The 22361-nt window shown below is 38.0% G+C and overlaps 2 protein-coding genes across 3 annotated transcripts; one reads left to right on the forward strand and one right to left on the reverse strand.

The window, feature by feature from the left end:
* Positions 1-2458: 2458 nt before the first annotated feature.
* LOC118820978 lies at positions 2459-10332 on the forward strand. Of its 2 annotated transcripts, none has more exons than XM_036589350.1 (3): positions 2459-2663; positions 3218-3427; positions 3514-10332. In XM_036589350.1, the coding sequence occupies exons 1-3, from the start codon at positions 2516-2518 to the stop codon at positions 4071-4073; spliced, it is 918 nt and encodes a 305-aa protein (XP_036445243.1). In that variant the 5' UTR covers positions 2459-2515; the 3' UTR covers positions 4074-10332. The 2 variants fall into 2 exon arrangements, with proteins under 2 accessions (XP_036445243.1, XP_036445244.1); XM_036589351.1 differs by having other exon boundaries at positions 3221-3427.
* A 6120-nt stretch (positions 10333-16452) lies between these two features.
* Positions 16453-21835, reverse strand: phb (prohibitin). The gene is made up of 7 exons (XM_036589963.1): positions 21736-21835; positions 20968-21070; positions 19975-20136; positions 19202-19344; positions 18729-18845; positions 18526-18621; positions 16453-17357 (listed from the first exon to the last, which is right to left on the reverse strand). Exons 2-7 carry the CDS (start codon positions 21050-21052, stop codon positions 17145-17147), a joined length of 816 nt encoding a protein of 271 aa, XP_036445856.1. The 5' UTR covers positions 21053-21070; positions 21736-21835; the 3' UTR covers positions 16453-17144.
* Positions 21836-22361: the final 526 nt, after the last annotated feature.

The raw sequence follows: 22361 nt of genomic DNA on the forward strand, positions 1-22361 counted from the left end.
CTTAATTCTAGTAAGGGCTATCTTATTGCAATACCATACAATGACATTCTAGACTACTGCTACTTTGCGGCAATGGTTTGGGGAAGTTCCTGTTCCAACAAGATGGCTTGTTGGAACTGTATCTGCTTAAAGAGGATCCAACCCCCTGTCACACAAATCACTGTTGAGTCATTACCTACTCAGTTTAAAACCAAAGAAGAGGAAATTACATGATGCTTGACATTTTAGATTATTCATTTAAGTAATGCCTAAGGTTTCACCTTACCTGAACTCAACCTACATACAATGTAGATGAAAAACGATTACAACATTTAGACTAAAAGCCCTTAAGGACTTGTGAAAGTTGTGAAGTGGACTTGTGAAAAACTTTTTTTTTGGCCTACACAACATGGTGTAGGTAGTATTTAGGGAAGCTACATCCATGAATCTAAAATTGCTTGAGTTTTTTTTAAAGATTATTTTTGAAATATCAGTCATACTTTGTGACAGTTCAAAATATTTTAAGAAATACACTTTCAACAAAGTTGAAAAGCCAAGTATGAAAGCCATATGAGACACTTTGTGAAAGAACATTCTTGTCAATGGGCTTCTGTTTTCAGATACTGTAGTATGACTGTACATCATGGTGAAAAAATGTTACTGACCAATTTTCCTGACCAGCGTCAACCACGTCTGCACCATTAGCCTGTTATTGAAGGCAATGTTATAAACATAAGCTCGGGTAGAGTAGAGATTACTCATGTAGAAGGAAGGAGATTTAGACACCTGGATGGAGTTTTGTTTCTGATTTCATCAAAGGAAACCTTAAGCAAATATCTGCCCCCAGCTGTTCAGTGTGATAAGTGAAGTCTGTCCTTCCTTAAGAATGCTCTGATTTCCCCATGAGAAAAAAACAAGAACTGCAGCATTCTAAGAAAGAATAGCAGTGATATTCCAGACAGCACCTTACTGCCTGTATATCTGTAATGGCTGATATACAGTCAATCTGCTGTTGACCCTTTGTGGTGCGTGCGTGCGTGCGTGCGTGCGTGCGTGTGTGCGTGTGTGTGTGTGTGTGTGTGTGTGTGTGTGAATAGGCAGTTTTTGGTGTCATTGGGTAATCATTCATCAAAAAAAAGATTCTGCAAATATACCTGGTAAAACGTACAGTACTGTACAAAAGCCAGAGACCACTTTTCATTTATTTAATTTTCAGTAAAAACGGCTTATTCATTCGGGTTATTCATTTTTAGCATCAGGAAATTACACAGAAGCCTCAACAACTAAATATAACATCAGTTCTTTTTCAGTACTGAGGGTGTGCACTCTTTGTCTTTATTACTGCTTTTATTGTTTTCAGGAGACTTGCTTTCAGTTTTTCAAAGAAATTTGCAGGGATATTTTCCACACCTCTGAAGTTCAGACTTAGAAGTGGCTTGCATTTTTTACCTCTCAAGACAAAGTCAGACCAGATGTCCAGTGTTCTAGTTCTAGTTCAAATGCTCTTTTTCCTTTTCTCAGTAAGGACTACTTGACAGCCATATATCCTTTCGGACTTTTTTTTCAGATCTGAAGCAAGAGCTTGATTGTCTCCTCTCTTTCAAAGATAAAAGCTTTAATTACTGTTTATCTGATGGTGATGTGTTGGTGGTCTACCAGGTCTTGCATGGTTGTTAGGAGTCTCATCTTCTCTGTATCTTTCAATAATTTTTTGAGCTCCAGTTTTTTAAACTCCTGTTTTTTCACTTATTTTCCTTTGACTTTCTATGTCCTTTTGCAAGTGGATTATCATATATCTAATGGAAAAATTAATAATTTGTACTTAGTGGCAGTTTTGAAAATTTAAGGGCCCATATAATAGAAATGTGAATTTTCTTTGTTTTTTTTTTAAATAAAAGCATTTAATGTTATATGTAAACATAGTTAAAATTTCAGAACATAGAATTTGTTCTCCACTCCATTCAGTCCATATATGGATGCAAAGCTGAAAAATTGTTTTGTGATGTCACGAATACCAAATCATTTACATAAGTAGTAAGTATCCTATACTGTTTTTCAAATGTATGATTTATGACCTGATTTATGACCCTTCTGATTTATAACCCATCTGATTTGTGGTTCTGTGATGGACAGATTGGACACTTTGACAAGGTACCCTCTCTCCACTTTACCCACCCACACACACACCCTCACCTCCCTCATCACCCCCATATGGTCTTATAAGAGTTTTTATAAAGTGTTTAATACAAATAAACGTCTAATTTCAACTTTAAAAACTAGTAAGACGACTTTGTGTGTGTGATAGAAGTTTTAAACAAGAGTTTAATACACTTTTAGACCTAATTGCAACTTTAAACTTTAAAACTTGTAAGACCATATAGATGTTTTTTAAAAAAGTGTTTTAATACACTTTTAGGCCTAATTTCAACTTTAAAACAGGTAAGACAGCATTGTGTGTGTGTGTGTGTGTGTGTGTGTGTGTGTGTGTGTGTGTGTGTGTGTCGGGTGGGCGGATCGGCTTAGGGGGTTTTGTCTCATGACACCATCATTACAGCTACCCAACCAAACCAATCAAACACAAAGGTATTCAACAGGTCATAGTAAGGGGAGTGCCTTGAGTGAAAAAGACCTGCATTCGCCCATATACCGTCAACGGCTTTGCTGTGTGGACGCCAGCTTTCTTTGTAAGTATGTACCATTTTTCCATAGTTTGGGTTCAGCCCCTTAATTCTAGTAAGGGCAATCTTATAGCAATACCATGCAATGACATCCTAGACTACTGCTACTTTCTGGCAATGGTTTGGGGAAGTCCCTGTTCCAACATGATGGCTTGTGCACAGAGTGAGCAGAGTTCTGTATCTGCTTAAAGAGGATCCAATCCTCTGTCACACAAATCACTGTCATTACCTACTCAGTTTAAAACCATAGAAGAGGAACTACATGATGCTTGACATTTTAGAACAGGAATTCTTATGCCATCAAACTTACTATGAGTTTTTTTGATTGAAGGTTTATAGCAACTGTTTGATGGTATGTCACTGTTTGTTTATAGCATTATTTACTTACTTGTTTATTTATTTGCAGCTCTTGATGTTCATTAAAAAATATTTCTTGCATTTCTAAAGAAACTGGTAGCGCATCGGTTTGTGAAAACCCTCTTGGTGAGACAAAGTTTATGTTTTGATTTTTGATTTTGTAGCAAAATGATATACTAATTCAGACTATTTGTTTTCTGTAGCAGGTTTGAACCGTTTGGTTGAGTCGGTTGGTCTCCTAACACCACCTGGATTTGACGCTGCCCCAAGTATGTCTAAAGCAATTGAACGCCGTGTTGCAGTACATAACGATTTCGAATTGGTTGGATTTAACCCCAGCGCTACAAGCAGCCCAGGTGAATCATCGCGGGGTCAAAAGAACAAGGAACTTGAGGAAATCCAGAAATCAACTGGTAAGAAAATACAAATTAAACACTATTTACAATATTTTAACATTAGTGACTATATGTAAATGTATTTTTACTTGATCTGTCTACAGATTTGGTGTGTGCGAATACGGTGTTACCCAGAGTTGATCCTGATCTGGATGTAGCCAGCTGGTCTGAAGACTTTTTAAACAACTGGCACATCAACAATTTTTCAGAAAACGAGGACAAAACTACAGCGGCTGTACCAAAAGTTGGAACTCTAAATAAACCAAGAGACACTGATTTGCGGTCAAATCAAGAACATGAAGCCCAAGACCAGGTAGGCCGCTGTGCCATATGTAATAATTCTGGGGAAAATATAACATTGGGGCAGCTTAATCAAGAGATAAAAAGACTGTCAATTGAACAACGTAGACAAGCCGCTCTTCTTCGTCGGTGTGATAAAGACAAGGTGAAACTAAATGAAGAAATTTCTAAATTAGAAAAAGCGGTTCAGGAGCGTGACATAATTATTCAGAAAATAGTTGGTGATCTTAACACACATACTAAATTGATAAAAGACAAGGCTGAATATGATAAAGTAACAAGAGAACTATTATTTAATTTAAATAGATTCTTACAGTTAAAACTATCACCATGGATTCCTGTTCCTGGACCATCTTCCAGATAGTCATTTTTTGTTATTGGTTAAGGCTTGGGTTTTGTATTGTTTTTTATTTATTTTTATTGTTTAAGGTTGTTTTGTATTGTTGTGTTGACATTGTCACGGCTGGTTTGTATTGTGTTCAGTAGTTTTAAATAAACTAACTCATCAGCGCAAAACTTGAACGTAAACACGTTAGCGTTGTTTTAAATACGTAATGGTAAAATCTCTAAATTAAACATATAAAATGGCATCTAATAGGTCTTGGGAGTCAGACAACAACCAGTATGTTAGTAAGTGTTGGGGGCAGTTGTCACCCCTTGAACAATTGCAGTGTCTAAATGATGAGTATGTGACTGGTATTGATGAACTTATTAATGAACAGCAAGACACCGACACCTTACATAACGTACTTGCTAGTTTACAAATTACACTTGACAATTGGTCGCCAAATACAAGTCATACAGCACAATCCACACCAACAAAACGTTGTAGAATCGGTGATAGTTGCCGCAATTTTGTGTATAATGACCCTATATATGAAGCTTGGGACATGTTCACCATCGAGCAAATACATAGTCTAAACGATGAAATTGTGATGGCTATAGCATCCCTAGAAAGTGACACACAAAATAATACACAACACATAAACACAGAACAGACAGGCGCTGGCATGCAAACACATAGTTCCCCATCACTTGATCTAATGGCTCCTAACTTTGGTTTATCATTATATATATGATATTGCACAGTTAGTAAGAAATGGGGGGGTTGTTGATGATTATACTGTGGTGCCTAGAAGTAGATTTAACAGCGTTGTGTTACACAGGACTTTGAACTTACGTAATGCTCCATCTACAGATATGGCTTCATATGCAACCTATATACACAGTATGTTGTCAGACATTGTATCTTTCTCCAGAGTGTTGGGTGGTGATGGCAGTGTTATTGATATCAAGCTAAGAGGTAGTAGTTTAACATCTGACGTAAATGCTTTGTTATCTTCAAGTGATGGTTACAGTGTTGACAGATTTTCAGACGCTATTGAACGGGTTATACAGAGTAACAGTAGCATTAAAACAGACGATAGTTTGGTTTTGACTGTTTCCATTGTGATGAGCAAAAGCGGTGGTGTTCGTCGTAAGGTGCGTGACCTTACACACAATCAGGTACTTGATAGGAATAGACTGAATCTTTTCTGCCCAACAAAAATCTCAAATAACCTGTGTTTTGCAGTCTGCCTCGCTCATTTTCAAAATCCACAAGCACCCCACAACACATTAGAACCCATAGCCGAACAAATACAGACAAATGCTGGCTACACACGTCACCACAGGGTTGGGTTTAATGATATTGGCTGTTTCGAATACAAGTATGGTGTTAAAATAGTTGTTTTCCACATAGCTAGTTCAGGTAATTTAGAGAAGTATCAAACAAAAGACAAAACACACCAAGACTGTGTTTCTGTATCTTCATGACAACCATTATTACTTGGTAAAAAATTTGAAAGCATTCATGGGCGTCCCATATGTATGTGAGTTTTGTTATAAGGGTTACACCAGTGCCAGAGATCATAGTTGTAAATACAGTTGCGATGTGTGTCAAGATGTGTTGTGTTACAAGAACCCCAGACATTTCAAATAATGCGACGACTGTTCACGCTACTGCAAGTCCGAATACTGTTATATTCAACATAAGAAACAGAAACAACAACCTACAACAGGAGTAATGGCGTCCTCATGTGATCTGACCAAGTATTGTAAAAAATGTGGCCGCCGTTATTATGTTAGTTTAACAAAGCCAAAACCCCACAGATGTGTGTCAGGACATTGTGTTCATTGTGGAGAAGAGTTAATATCGGACACCACACATGAATGTTACATACAACCAATCAAATTAAAAGAACCCTGCAATTCATACATATTTTTTGACTTTGAGACACGATTTGAAAACGGTAAATATGAGGCTAATTTTGTCTGTGCTATTACATGTGACGGTAGAGAGTTCACAGCTGAAGGGTCTGACTGTATAAAGCGTCTTGTTAAAGAATTTAGAAGACCTACATACCGGGGTACACATGTTTGGCGCACAATGCTGCTGGATTTGACAATTTCCTGTTACTGGAATATTTTCTAAAGTGGGGATAGCTGTCAAAATTACCGTGATGGGGTGCAGGCTGATCTCCATGTATGACAAAGCATTCAAACAACGCTACATAGACCCATACTCATTCATTCCAATGCGATTGGCTAAAACAGCGTCAGCGTTAAATCTAACATGTTTGGAGAGGGTGCTTTCCACACAAATTTAATCTAAAGAAAAATGTAAGCTATGTGGGCAAGTATCCTGACAAGTGTTTTTACGGTTATGACACTATGGGTGACAAAGACAGAAAACAGTGAGTGGTACAACACAGTCTCTGGTGGTGTGTTTGACTTCCAAAAGGAATTATACATTTATGGCCAGAATGATGTCGTTTTACTACGCGAAGCGTGTATTAAGTATCGTAACGAGTTCATTCAATGTACAAAGTTGGATCCGTTTAACTGTACAACACTAGCATCATGTTGCATGGCTGCGTAAAAAACACGTTTTCTACCCAAAGACACATTAGTGCTGACACATAACACGTACATTAACCAACACAAGACATTCTCAAATGTTTCTATTGAATGGCTTGAGTATGTTAAAAGTACAAGAGATGTCGATGTACACCACGCACTTTCTCATGGAGAAATGAAGTTTGGTGCATTTTATGTTGACGGGTATTATGAAAAAGATGTTGTACGTAAAGCTTTAGAATGTAATGCTTGCATGCATCATGGTCATGAATGTCGCTACAGTCTGAACCAGGCCCACCCAATGTCAAAGGTGTTATATGGTGAACTGAGGAAACAGTTTGACGCCAAGGTAGAGATGCTTGTTTGTGCATACAAACTACATGTGGAAGTAATGTGGGAATGTCAGTGGGCGCGCGCTAAGAGGGAAGATTTGTGTGTTATGACATTTATGTCTAACTATACAGGCCCCGAAAGACTGGAACCAAGAGACGCACTTTTTGGTGGTAGAACCAATGCATACAAATTGTATTACAAGGCAAAGAAGGGTGAGAAAATCAGATATTTGGACTTTACTAGTTTGTATCCATTCTGTCAATCTAGACAGAAATACCCCATAGGTCACCCTCAAATATTTTTCAAAAATTTTCGACCTCTTGAGGAGTACTACGGTCTAGTTAAAGCAACTGTACATCCACCTAGAAAACTCCTACACCCTGTTTTACCATACCACTGTAATGGTAAGTTAATGTTCCCACTCTGTCGTACTTGTGCTGAGCAGGAAAACCAGCTTCAAACTTGCACACACAGTGATAAAGATAAATTTATCACAGGGACCTGGGTTAGTACTGAACTGATGAAGGCTGTTGAGCAGGGGTAGGTGGTGGCAAAAATCCATGAGGTTTGGCATTTTCCAGACAGTTCAGAGACGTTGTTCTGTGATTACGTAAAGACATTTTTACAGTACAAGCAGGAGGCCAGTGGTTATCCAGTACAAGCCATCACTGAGGAAGAGAGGGCAGAGTACATCAGGGATTATTTTGAGAAAGAAAAGATTCAGTTGAACCCTGACAGGATTAGTGTTATTGTTATTAACCAAGCACGACGATCTATCAACAAATTGCTGTTAAATAGCTTGTGGGGCCGTTTTTCAATGAGGGAAAACTTGCCAGTGTCTGAACTGTTAACTGACCCTGAACAGTTTTCACAACACATCTTTGGTGATGGATACAATGTTAAACATTTTTCTTTTGTGTTTGACAGCACAGCACTGATTCAGTGGTGCTATTCTGCCGGAGACAGTTGCCCAACACGTGACATTAATGTGTTTCTCGGTGCTTTTACAACTGCACACGCTCGTTTAGAACTGTACAATCTGATGGATAAATTAGGTGACAGACTGTTGTACAGCGACACTGACAGCGTTATTTTTGTGTATTTTTGTGCCCTATTTAGGGGCCCTATTTAGGGGATTTGACTGACGAGATTGGTGGTGTCGATTACATTACAGAATTTTGCTCAAGAGGTCCCAAGACATATGGTTATCGTACAGCCGGCGGTAAAACATGCATGAAAGCAAAAGGAATCACACTTAATTCTGAAATTTCTAAAGTTATTAGACTCGACACTCTCATTGGCCTTGTTGACCATTATGTAGTTCATCGTGATAATAGTCGTCACATACTTGCTCGTGCAGACAGTATTGTGAGAAATAAAAAGAACCTCACTCTGAAAAACAAGTCAGTTGTGAAACGTTTCAAAGTTGTGTACAACAAATGGGTTCTGCTGTCTGATTTTTCAACACTCCCTTATGGATACTAAAGGCATCCGAGACTATCGCGGTGTACGCGAAGTTGATGGTTTTGATTTTAGATTACAACACCCTTTTTCCTGCGTAATAAGTGGACCATCAAATTCTGGAAAAACATTTTTCGTAAAATGTTTCGTAAAACGTGCTGATGAGTTGGTTTCACCGAAAAAAGAAAACATATTGTACATTTATAATTGCTGACAACCCCCTTATGATGAAATGTTGAAAATAAGAAATATTAATTTTGTTCAAGGGGTACCAACAATGCTAAATGATGCCCTACTATCGCCTAACAGAAATAATTTGTTAATTATTGAAAGATGCCGGGAATAATTCTGAGGTGGAAAAGGTATTTACACAATATGTACATCACCGAAATTTAAGTGCCATTTACCTAATACAGAATGTTTTTTCAAGGAAAATCTAGTAGGACTATTAGTTTAAACACAAACTACCTCATATTATTTAAGAACCCTAGAGATACTAATCAGGTTGGTGTATTAGGTAGACAAATGTACCCTGGTAATACAAAATTTTAATGGAGTGTTTTCAAAATACTGTAAGCAACCATTCGGCCACCTCATGATTGATTATAAAGCAAAGACTCCTGAAGACTTTCGTCTCAGAACGGATCTGCTTTCAAACGATCCTGTTGTGTATATATTCAGAAAAAACGCAGATAGATCAATATGTCTGACTGGCTATATAGAAACTTACCACTTCTTAAACTTTTATTTAATGCTAAACCATCACAGAGACGTGTTATTTTGCAGGCTGCATCTGATGAACTCATCTTAACCCTGTGTGAAACAGCTCTTAATGTGCTTACTGGTAACATACCTCTTACACCAATGCAACATTGTATGTTAAAGAAGAAGAAGACGGCCATAAAAATATTTGCTGATAAAAGGGGCAGAGTTTCACAAAAAAAGGAAAGTGCTTAATCAGAAAGGGGGTTTTCTTCTACCATTGCTAAGCATCGCAATACCGTTTATAACAAGCTTGATAACAAACAAACAAAACTGAAGTTATGTTTTTGAAGAGAATGTTTTTGGTAGCACAACACCAGTTGGATAAGTTAAAGAGCGAGAACTCGCGGGGAACTATCAGACAAATTGTAGAAAATGACTTAGATGTGTCTATTAGAAATATTTTGGGTAGGAATGATCTTGACGCTCATGAGAAAGCCAAGCTTTATGCCGCTGTTTTGCAGAGATATTTAACCATTGCTAAACAGGGTGATATGGAGACCAACACTTTAATTGTCATTACCACCTGCAGATAATGTTAATAAGGATGTAAATGTCATTGATCAGACTGATGACAAAAATGACGTAATCACTGATGTTTTTAGAAATGTACCCTCACGAAGCAAGAGGAATGTTCAGTATGTTTTAGATAAAATGTCTAAATCAAAAGATGTCATCCTGGAATGAATTTGGTGAATTTGTCTTGCATGGAAGTCCAGTCCCAGGGTCGCATATTCTGGACATAGTGAAAAGTTTCACAGCACCGCACAGGGTTAGCGATGATCGTAGACCGCCAGGTTGGGATGAGTTTCTAGAGGCTTTTGCTGTTTTAAACATACCTCTTTCTACCATACCAATCAAGCATGTAAGACAAAAAATTGTTTTCTTAAACAAAAAGTCTGCTGGTTATGCTGCGCCTAGGGGGGACATTTCACGATCGTCCGATAGCAACGGTGAAACCCCAAAGTTTAAAACACCCATTACTGACAGAAGTAAATGGCTAAACTTCTAAGTCTTCTTTTTTTTGTGTGTGTTTGTGTGTCTGTGTATCTTGATTGTTCACAATGTTGTGTACATATTTGTTTATGTGTTTTAGAATTGTATTATTTTGTTAACGATGTGCTGAATACTGATGTTGAATACTGTGTTGTATTTTGTAAATAAATGACACAATGCTGAAATAGATTTTTGTCTGTTTTATTTTAACCACAACAACAAAGTGGGGTGGGTTTACAAACTACACATTAAACATTTGTCCTGACTGAACATGCAGTATTGGCCACAAGTAGTTGAAGCAAAGTCTAAATCATAATGTTTGAATGCAAATGGGTTTTTATTGTATGCGCCTGTGAAAGCATCGTCAACCATTGCTATTATCATAGACTTTGGTAGTGTTCCCAAGAACAAATTCTCTTGATTAGAAACTCTCGTCCCTGCTGGTATAGAGAAATTTTTTACACAAACTGTCAATTGGGTATTTAGCTGTTGCTGACAGCAATGCCTGAGCATGACCTCGCCTTACAGCTGGTGATACAGACACTTTTTTTGACAAATAAAGATGCCGAGAGAATGTTTACTTTGTAAGCTAACGCATCATGTTGCATTAAACAGAATTCGTCCTTACTACGGGTCATGCGTATTTTCTATGTCAACACTGTTAAGCATCAATTTCTCCTGAAAAAATATGTCGCTATGAATCGGTGCCAGCAGTTCTACCACATTACTAGCATTTGTAAATGCAGCCCTCTTTGCCAAGCGTAGATTGTTTCTAATGGGGTTTGTCTCATCTATATGTCCAGCAGTGTCCAGATAAAAGAGTCCAGCAGAAAAAGCTGTTTCCAAGGTATCCCGACCATAATTCGCAAGACATTCTATGATACTACGGTATGGGTAGGTATTGGATATTAGTTGATCACCTAGGGACACATCGACCTGTGAAAATACTGTGGCTCCTGGATAGTTTATCAACCCCACAGCAGCACCGTCATCGATGTCACTTCCATCAGGTTTTGTGCTTTTAACACGAAGGAACAAGAGAATGTTATTCAGATCCGTATAATCTTCACCATGGCCGGCTATAAAAAATTCCAAAGGGGCTGTGTCTGATATTGCTGAAAGCAGTGGAATTTCTACATAAGTGTTTTTCTTGATAGTGTTTTTCTCGATAGTGATGTTTGTGTTAAAGGCACTGTGAACAAGTCTAGTTCCGACTTTATACATTCTTCAGACATGCGATGAAGTAGAGCCATGTTCAGAAAATAGTACTGATAGCCTTTCTTCGTGGTGTTCGTTTGGTCTGGTTCCCCTTTCTTTTCCTTTTTGAATCTATGTGTTTTTTCAACTCATGCTTGGTTTTCTTAGCAGGTCAACCACGCCTCTTTCCAGGGGGTCGTTTAACAAATGTTCGTGCCATTACTAGCATGCCTGATCCATCCTGGTTGTTTCGCATTACTTGTGTAAGACCACCGCTGACAATATCGCTTACAATGTTTTTAGCAGCTGTTTTTAGATGTGGTTTAGCTATATTAAACCCTGTTTTGAACAATGGTATTGCCATGCGGAACAAATTTCTAAACATTCCGCCAAATCCGGCTTCGTACATAGCTGGACTACCTGCATAACCAGGCATGATACCGCCCGCTTGATTTTGGTAGTAAGAAACATAGCGTTCAGGGTCCATAGCGTGTGCATTGAATGCATCCATTTTAAAACCCAGTTGGTTGTTTTACAGGTCTAAAATGTAGTAGTAAATATGTAGTAAAATGTAGCAGCCAGGTCTTGTCTTGATAAAAACCTTGTGCCTTATTTGATCGTAATCAATAAATACTGAATCTGATGACAGTTTAAAATTGATCTCATCAATCAACATGGGTATGTCTTTATAATATCCAATAGGTAATTTTATTTTTGTTATTTTTAAAGCATTTTTATCGATCACCATAAATGTTGCGTCATCTTCATCAAATGTTTTCCACGTCCACGGGTACTGAAACTCTAAAACACCCACTTCCCAGTCACCTTTTAAACCAACTGGTTTTGCCAGTTTTGTTCTGTAATTAGAAATTTGATTGTCGGGGTATACCGACATCGATGAATTGCATGGCAAAGTAATGCAAAAACCATTGTCACCCATGTTTGTCATTTGTTGTAATGAATGCATTCACAAAAGCGACACATCTTTTAAGGCTTTTGTATATCCACCACATCCTTTTCAGGAATCCAACTGTTGAATTTGGGAGGCCATCCCAGCCATTTCACCAAAACTATATTTTTTTTTACCCTGTTCTGTCTTCTCTAAAATCTTTTCAACTTTGAATGTTTTATCTCCAGGCACATTTATTTTTTGCAACTCTTCTTCGTAGAAACTACCTTGTATAACATCACCAACATAATCTTTCAATTTATAAACAGGTGGTTGATGAGGGATACACTCTGAAATTCATGTGAAAAATTCATGTGTATAGTTCTCCTAGTAACCCTTTGCAAATGGACCCCTGACTTTATAAATTCTCACAACATCGCCCACCTTTTTTTTTGCTAAATACGTCAATACATGTCACCATATATTTATAACCATCGTTTTCCTTAGAATATGCGTTCATATCAACAAGATCGGCTTGGAATTGAGTCAATACTGTATACTATAACCCTGTTTCTTTTGTAATTATGCCATATGGGTTTGTGAAGCGTGTATGCGTCCTCACCAGCTAACCAATCTGAAACCTGTTGATCAGACAGACGCACACCTTCATCCTCTAAAACAGCCTGTTTCAAACGATTTTTACCACCTAATGAACCAGAATTTAAAGGTGTGTAATAAGCTGCTCTCATAAGATCTGACATGTTCACAGACGCCATCACTGAAAATAATGGCGTGGTGACTGGTGACGGTGAAAATCGATCACTGTCAGAGGAGAGATTTAGCAGTTTGTTTAGGGTGGAAAAAGTCAGGGGGACACTCTGTAGTCTTTTTTGTTGTATGACACTGAGTTCGTATGAAATTTAACAGGACATTTGGCATCCATGGCTCCCAAAAAATCAACATCTGGTTTATTTTACTACTGCAGTTGAGAGCCAAAGTTGGGAAAATGGATCTCTTGATGGATCATTCCGCTCACCCCTTCGGTCTGCAAAACGTTGCCACTGGCGGACGTGTCACCAGAGTCAGTTTATGAGGAGCCTGACCACCTCCTGTTTCCCTGTTATATCAAAAACATGACTGCAAATCACCAGAGGGTGCCCGCAAGCCAGTCCTCAATGAGTGGGAGTGAAAGGAGCTCAATGGCTAAAAACGAAAAATTAAAGTAAAAAGAAAGTAGAAGGATGTGTTTCACTAAAAATGCAAAGAATGCTTACCTACATATTTTCTTTTTTCTACAGCAAAATGGGTTTTGGGCAGCAGGACGCTAGCATTACTGCTACTGAGTGCTGATCGGTTGGCAAGCGGAGCAGCTCATTGGCTGTTGGCACTCACAGGCGTCATCAACGTACATGAGGCACCTTTCTAAACTCCTATAACTCAAGTTTAAAAGCGATCAAAAATATAACAGCAGTGTTAAAATGTTTTTATGCTGTTGTGTGTTCAGATACTGAATGTATTGTTTTACATTAAAAATGTGTAAGCATTTTTAAACTATGATTTTACTCAAAATGCTGCATCATTCATTTTGGACTTGCTCGGGAGCTCCCTCTAGCGTTTGAGGTTTATATATATATATATATATATATATATATGTGTGTGTGTGTGTGTATGTACATAAATTTATTTATATATGAATTAAGTATCACTGTTTTTGGTATATAAAACCACATACTTGCCATAAGTGGACCACAGGGGAAAAATATAAGATACAGGCCCTTTAAATAAAGGAAGGGTGGTCTCTGACTTTTGTACCATACTGCGTCTCTACCTTTCTTTTTGTGTTTATCCTTTATATTTATCTGGGTTATTGTCTAAAACTTTTGACTTTGATTTATTCAATTTTGCTTTCTTTTATTACTGATATTGAACTATAAGGAACATGCTCTGATATAAAGGCCTGAGTGTGCATTTAGTCATCATGTCCACAGCTTCACAAAGATGCAGTTTTGGTGATTTAATGTCAATACAATTATGTATTTGTCTCAAACTGAAATTCTTTCAGTCTGAGTAATGCACCCACAAAGGTGTGTGTGGTGTGTAAGCTTGTGCCAAACAGGAAAGAGACACTGACATCCTGTGCTATGAAGTATTGTGTTGGGACAGCTCAATTGAAGCAGACTAAAAAAATGAAGCTCTATCTATGGGAAAACATCTATATATGGGGGAAAATTTATATATATATATATATATAAATTTTCCCCCATATATAGATGTTTTCCCATAGATATAATACATACACACACATATATATATATATATATATATATATATATACATACATACACACACACACACATATACATATATATATATATATATATATATATATATATATATATATATATATATATATATACATACATATATATATATATATATATATATATATATATATATATATATATATATATATATATATATATAAATTAAAATAAAAACAGCTCCAGTAAGCTTTAACAGTTCAAAATACATTTCCAGCATCTAAACATTCTTATCCTCATTATCCTCTTCAACATCTTATAAATACAATTGAATGCAAAAGTTTGGCCACCCCTGGTCATATTACATTTTGTTGATTTTCTAATACATCTTCTACAGAGAACACACTTCTGCACATTTTAAGGCACAAATACTGTTTATTTCCTGAATTTAACATATTGGGAAATAAACTAAACAAATTATGGCCTGTGCAAAACGTATGGGACACTGTATATTTTTTTCAATATGTTAAACTCAGCAAATAAACAGAAATTGCGCACTACAATTTGCAGATATTTAAGTTCGTTCCCTGTAGAGGGTGTGTTAACTTATTTTCACTTAGGAAATCAACCAAATATGTTAACTAACTGGAGGCGTTCAAACGTTTGTATGCAATTTTAAATATTCATATGATCACTGTGATGAAAAATGCTTATTAATACAAATTTACAGGCCATTTAATGAAAAAAATATATACATGCTAAAAAGGATATAAGGACAGAGATGAGGTGACCTGTAGTGTCTCAGGTGTGTGGTTGTGTAATTGGAATGGGTGCTGAGGCCATCTACTGGCTGAAGAAATTAATGCACATTACAAATAGAGGAGAGTCATTCAGAACAATGGGCCAAACATAGCCAGAGGGTGAAGTGCAACAAGCATTGCCCGCAAGGTATGCATGACTGCAACTCCTCTCTAGATGGTCTCGTTTGTTTAAGGCATTAAAAAATACATTTGTCTTGTAACTGACACCTGCCATTCAGCCACCAAGAATTTGGTTTCACAGTTTGCTAGATGTACAGTGTTGCTTCAGAAATTGTAACTTTATCTTACACAAAGCAAATGCCAAACATATTTACATTGTCATTGGTGATTATTACTCATTAATAAAAATAACACTTCATCTTCATATGAGTAAATTTTGATAATGTTGCAGTTAAAGCAACACATTATATAGATTAATGTTTCCAGTCCTGGTCCTGTAGCCCTGCAGGGTACTGTTCTAAGGTGCTCATTATAACCTCATTAAGTGTTTGGTAATAATTCAGAAGTGTCAGAAGTGTTAGATAAGGAGAAAGAATAAAATGTACAGCTTGACGATAGAACTATAACAATAATCATCAACATCAACTGTATTATTAGCACTGATGCATGTGTTATGTATTTTTGATAAAATGATTATGCCATTCTGTTCCTCAATCTGGCAACAAAGGCTTGAACTTTAAACAAACTTGGAACAATCGCTGCTTTCATACACTAGGAAAGGAAAAAGTCTAGAAGTTCTACTGCAACAGCACAAACAAGTGTGACAGCAGTTTGCAAACCATTACCACTGCTGATATTTAGAACAATGAAACAGCCACACAACCCCTGCGGCAACTTTACTGACTTATTCTTATTTTTGTTGACTTTTAAAAGTTTGCAATGTGTCACATGTTGAAAGTAAAACCCAGTACAATGTCCTCAAAATGTAAACTTTTATTTATATTTGATCATTTTGTACTTTCACCAGAGTAAGCATGTCCTTCAGATTTATGTTTTAGCATAGGGAAATGCATACCAATAATTATTATTATCAAATATAGAAAAAACCTATTGTGTGATTTTTGGCCTAGCTTTAGCCCAGGTATCTGTTCTCCCACCTCTTTAAACAGCCGTCAGCCTTGGAGCTCTGGTATTTTTACAATTTATTAATTTGACACAGTTTTATTTCTCTTGAACAGAAATGGTTTTATTGATAATTATTAGTTTATCGGTTGTGGAATGCAAGGGCAATCCATACTCCTCTTCAGTTATACAATAAGAAAAACAATACAAACAAAACAGCAACATGGTCAGGCTAGTCAATGTAGAGAGAAATATGACAGATGGCTAACAACTTCTCACTTGCAGGAGTTTGAAGATAATCAGGATGAAACCTGATTGTGCCAAACTGTATCTGGACTTCAACTATATTTCATTTTAATATCTAAAAGGCCCCAGTGCAATCAATATGCAATTTTGGGGTTACACTGTTTCAATCAGACTCTAGTGCTTTAGCCATTATACAGTCATATAACATGTTATATTTCACCATTAAACACAAACACACACAGACGCTGTCGGACCACCCTCACAACAACCACCTCCCCTCTCCGACTGCTGTAGACACTCTGAGGCAGTCCATAATTTCAGCCATAGAGAGCCAGAGCCAGCAACACAAAAAAAAACAAAAAAACAAGAGACTTGGCCATTTCTCAACAAGTTGCATGTAGCCTTTTCAGATGTGGGTCAGTTCCTTCATGCGTTCCTCATCAGGCAGCCATAGCTTTGGCAGAGAGGCCGTGCATGTGAGTGTGTGTCTGTGTTTGTGTGGCTGTGTCTCACTGAGGCAGCTGCAGCAGTGTGCCCTGTCCTGAGGGCAGGTAGGTGACGTTGCGTGAGCGGCTGAGCTGGAAAGCGATGTCTTCAGCCGCCTCCAGCTTCCTCAGCTCTACTAGGCCATCTCCTGCCTCAGCCAGAGAGTTAGCGATCAGCAGAGCAGCCTGCGAGTCGCCCGCTGCCGAGATGATAGCTGCCTGCTTCTGCTGCTCCGCCTGTGAAAGAGACACTTAAATCAGCTTGATCACTTTTTCCTTTTCCAATACTGATACCAACATTGAAACCTTGAGTATTGGCTGAAAGATAGTTTTGTTTTTTTGTTAATTTTTTAAATACCAAGCTTGTAATTGAAGTACTAAGATTACAGATTAAAAGTAGGCTTTCCTACAATCATGCTCAAACTACTCAGTCACTCTACTACCCCAAAGGAAATACACAGCTAACATTACATCATACAGTACTGGCTCGATACTGATACCTGGTACTGGATTGTGCCAGCTCTAGTAAAAACTACAAATTAGAGCCAGTCAAGGCATATTTTATTAACACACTACAGGCTAAATTAAGCCTGATCAAATTCTGGTCCAATCTTAAGGCAATTTTATGCTTCAATCACACCACTGCTGTAAGGTGACATAAATTGACATCATCCACAACTTGTGGGGGGGGGGAAAACACCAATTAGCACAGTGTCACTTGCTAAAATGTTTCATGTCAACTTAAATTGGTTTTACCAAGTTTAGTGTGTGCAGCTACAGTCTTAGGCAAAAGTTTGGATACTGCTGGTTAAATTACATGTTTTATTAATTTTCCTAAGTTAAATTAAGTTAACACATCCTCTACAGTAATAATGTAAATATGGCAATTTTCTGCATATTTGAGCACAATTATTGTTTATTTGCTGAATTTAATATATTAAAACATGCCATAAATTTGGTATGTCACTTTTTTTTTCTTTTCTCCCTAAAATGTTACATTCAGCAAATAAACAGTAAATGTGGACTAAAATTTGCAGAAGTGTGTTCTCTGTAGAGGATGTGTTCACTTATTTTCACCTAGAAAATCAACAGAGCATGTTATTTGTCCAGGGCTTTTGTACAGGGCTGTATATCAGATTGAACTCCATATTGACAGATACTCAGATAATTTGTATCAGGATTGTGGCAAAAAAAACAATCACAGTTGAGGAATCCCTGAGGAACAGGAGGAATCACATTTATCAATTCCTGATAAATATATAATGGTGTGAGACGAGAGCGCAGAAAGAGACGTGGACTGTAACTGTACGTGCAAAAAAGCGATACTTGCAGAAAACTTAGTAAGGTTCGCAAGTGAAACAGACCTTAAATAGGATAATGTTCTCAGGTTAAAGCTCTGCCTTACCTTCTCTACAATGAATCTTGCTCTTTCAGCTTCTTGCTGGGCCACCTGTTTCATTTCAACAGCCTCTGTGAACTCCTTGCCGAACGTCAGATGTGTCTGGAGAGAAGAACGAAGAATTACTTTAGATGTTCTAATCTTTCAGCTTGCAATGACTGTGGAGTGCGAAAGAAGTAAACAAGACATAGAGGAGAAGGAAGGGTTACCAAGGAGACGTCGTCAAGAATAAGGCCAAATGTGGATGCTCTCTCAGTCAGATCTTCGCTGACCTGCCTGGACACCAGCTCTCTCTGAGTGATCAGTTCTCCTGCATCAAACCTGGCCTGGGGTCACACAAACACACACACAGAGAAACAGCAACAGGTTTATATACTTGTAAATTGTTACACTACTCATTAACAAATCATTCTTCTTAGTAAAACGGTCAAACTGATTCATAAATGTAACTGAAACTTTACTGATGTGTATCTTTTTTTTCTATCATGTATTTGTGCATTCTGCATCCTTTAGTACTTAGAAGCATCACACATCAGATGATATACTGTATATGGAAAATATAAGAATAGTTCAATTATGAGTCAATTAATTGTTTAGAGTTTAATTATTTTAAATGGACAGTAAAAAAACAAATCACAAACACTTTAGTAAACTAATTAAACTGAACATTACTACGACTCACCACAACAGCCTTCAGCACTTCAGTGGTGATGGAGGGGAGCACTCTTTCATCGTAGTCTTCACCAATGCTGGTGAAAATCCTCGGCAGCTGAGTTGCTACTGGCCTGAACAGAATTCTCAACGTAATGTTAACATTCTGTAGATCTGAAGGAAAAAAAAAGATAAAGGGGAATATAGTATTAATTGAGCGTAATCAAAGTTGGGATACAGAAAGATTAGAAAGAACCACCTTAAACTTGAGTGTGTGCCCATCAACACTGCGCATGTTACATACAATTATATGCAAGTTTGAACACCCCTGGTCAAATTGCATGGTTTGCTGATTTTCTAAGCGTGCTAACACGTGCTCTACACTAAAATTAGCAGGAAATGCCATATTTAAAGTTCCCTGTAGAGGCTGTGCTAACCTTTCACTTCAAAAATCAGCAAAAAACAGGGGTTTTTAAAATCTAATATCTGACTATATACTGTACTTCCCTCACACACAAACAAAATACAAATATCCTGGTGCACATTTTTTAAATGATGCATCTTCTGTTAATTTTACAAGCAAATCAGCTTACAACAGCTTTGCAGCTATAAATCAACACCATGCCAAAGCCATTAAGCAATTGTAATAAAATATAACTACATAATAATTATCCACAAATTCTTAATGACCAAAATGGAGTTGAGCAAGGACATTCTCTTATAAACTATAGGGGTACACAAGACCATGACTGGACCCCTCAAGGTCAAGATCATGAACCTCAGTCTCTTTCTGACAGTAGTTACCTTTGCTTCCAGTGACGACAGGCACGTTGCGTGGACGGGACCTGCAGTCGAAAATGATTGGTTTTTGTACCCAGGGTATCAGGAAATGTGTTCCTTCCCCAACCACGGCATCCTGAACTCCTCGAAACCGGTCAAAGATGACTGCCCTGTGGCCAGCATCAACTGCAGGACACACACAGAGTACAGGTTATCAAAATCAAACAGCATAGACCAGAAATTAAAACATCAGGTTTTGCCAGTTTCATTTTCCAGTAATTACATAAAAATGATTGGGTATTTCCTAAACAAGTAAACTTGAAATCAAAACTGACCTTTTGTACCTTAATAGTTCATATCCCTGGCCAAATTAAGCAGAATTCATCATACCATGCCATTTAAAAGACAAACGTTCTGTTTTCCCATAATCTTTGAATCCCCCCCAATCACTGAAAGAAAACACTCAGCAGGCTTAGAGGGCCTCCCTGATACAGTGTTTAGGATTCTGATTCACACTGAAATTACAGGAAAGAGGAATGGGAGTCTGGATCAGGAGGTCATGTCCTCAGCATGTAAGGGGTTAACATGTAATACTGCAGTGTCAGTGTAGAGTAAGACACTGGAGAGGCCATGATTCCACCACAAGAAGTGTTCTTTATTAAACACCAGGGCAGAAAGGCACATATAAAGCATTAAACTTATGGGGGAGGTCAATTAACAGCAACAATAAGTCCCTTTCCAGAGGGTGCGCAACCCCATGATCCTCCTGGCATGGCCGTGCTCACCAGCCTCTACAGGCCTTTTTTCACATGTGTCATTTATCGTGACTCGTGAGTACAACTTCTTACAGAGAATGTGTGATAATACAGAGGAGGAACGTGTCTTATTGCCTACACACAGCAAGGTGAGCACAGTAACGTCATGGTGCTGAACCAAAGGCTCTTAATCCACACGTAAGCAACTGAAACAGCACAGGTCTGAAAAAAGAGCCAATGATTCAATTGAAAATCCACTTACCATTAAAAAGGGCAGAGTTAACCACACCCCCTCCTATGGCCAAGGCCAATCCCAATTTTCCAATCGACTCGAACAGCTTTGCCATGGCAACAGAGTGACAGCTCTGAAAAGAAAAGAGACTTTAATTTTCACACGATATTACAGTGTGATGTGAAGGAAAAGAAGAGATTGCATCATGCAGTTTCCAGAGAGGCCGAAGTGCGAGCTGATCTTGGATGAGCCTCTCTCAGGAGCTTAGAAATGTGCTGCTTACACGTGTCTCGAGAATCAAACAGGAACATTAAGGGAAATATGCGTGTCCAGTCATGTTATCTCTACAAAACACTGTCAACTGTTCAAGGAGAGAAACGTCAAGTGTGACAAATGTGAGCACCATTTAGAGGCCTTGTGTGCTGTAACGTTAATGCGGAGCATGAAGGCTACTTTGTCCCGGTCTAGAGAGATAGACAGTAAACTGCACGTTAGGAAGAAAGCTAGGGAGGATATTATGCCTTCTTAATAAAAAAAAATGACAGGGAAAAAATTATTTAGCTGCAACTAAAACTCAAACTCAACTAATACTAGTTAGCTAACATTAGGTACCAACGTTGGTTAACTAGCTAACCTACTGCTGTTGCAACGAACACGCAATCGCAGTTCTGTCATTCCCAGCTCAGCTTTAGGAAAAAACAGGGCGGAACAGAAACGCAGGACAAAAATGTGAACACGGCTAACCAATACATAAGAAGTATATCTATAACAATTCTGGGTTAAAAGTCTCCAACTCACCCGCGCTCTGCTTCACTGTGACCTCCAGAGAAACCCACGGACCAGCCGCATGAACGGTCGGGCGTTATGAGCATGCGCAGCCGGGTGAACAGCAACGATTCTGATTGGACAGGCTGCTGTTGAAGAGAACAGGCCTGCGAGTATAGAGAGACTTCATTGGTTCTCTCAGTCGGTTATGGGTATTGAAGTTCCGAACGCGGTACTCCGTTCGACATGTAATGCAAACAGTGGTGAGCGTTCCCAAAGTCCTAATAGGACATTATATAGCTCATTTATAGCGTCTCTGGTATTCCGGCTCTTTTTAGTGAGTCAGTTCACTTGGCTCGGCTCACAAATAAGAATCGGCTCCCAAACGGCTCTTCATCTAGTAACTTGACACTGTAAGTTTTTTGTTCTCACAATTAGCCAAGTTAGCGATATCTTCTAACTTCCAATTAAACCTCTCTCTACCTTATAACCTGGGTTGGGATGTAGTGGAATACAAATATTAGAAATACATATTTAGAATACAGAAATCGATACAAAAAGCAACAATACAAAACACAAACTCCACCAACACCCGACCCTAACACAAACACCCATTAAGTATAAATAAAAAAGAGAGAGAGAGAGAGAGACAGAAAGAG

Source organism: Colossoma macropomum, unplaced genomic scaffold (genome assembly GCF_904425465.1).
Source record: "Colossoma macropomum unplaced genomic scaffold, Colossoma_macropomum, whole genome shotgun sequence".
NCBI classification, from domain to species: domain Eukaryota; kingdom Metazoa; phylum Chordata; class Actinopteri; order Characiformes; family Serrasalmidae; genus Colossoma; species Colossoma macropomum.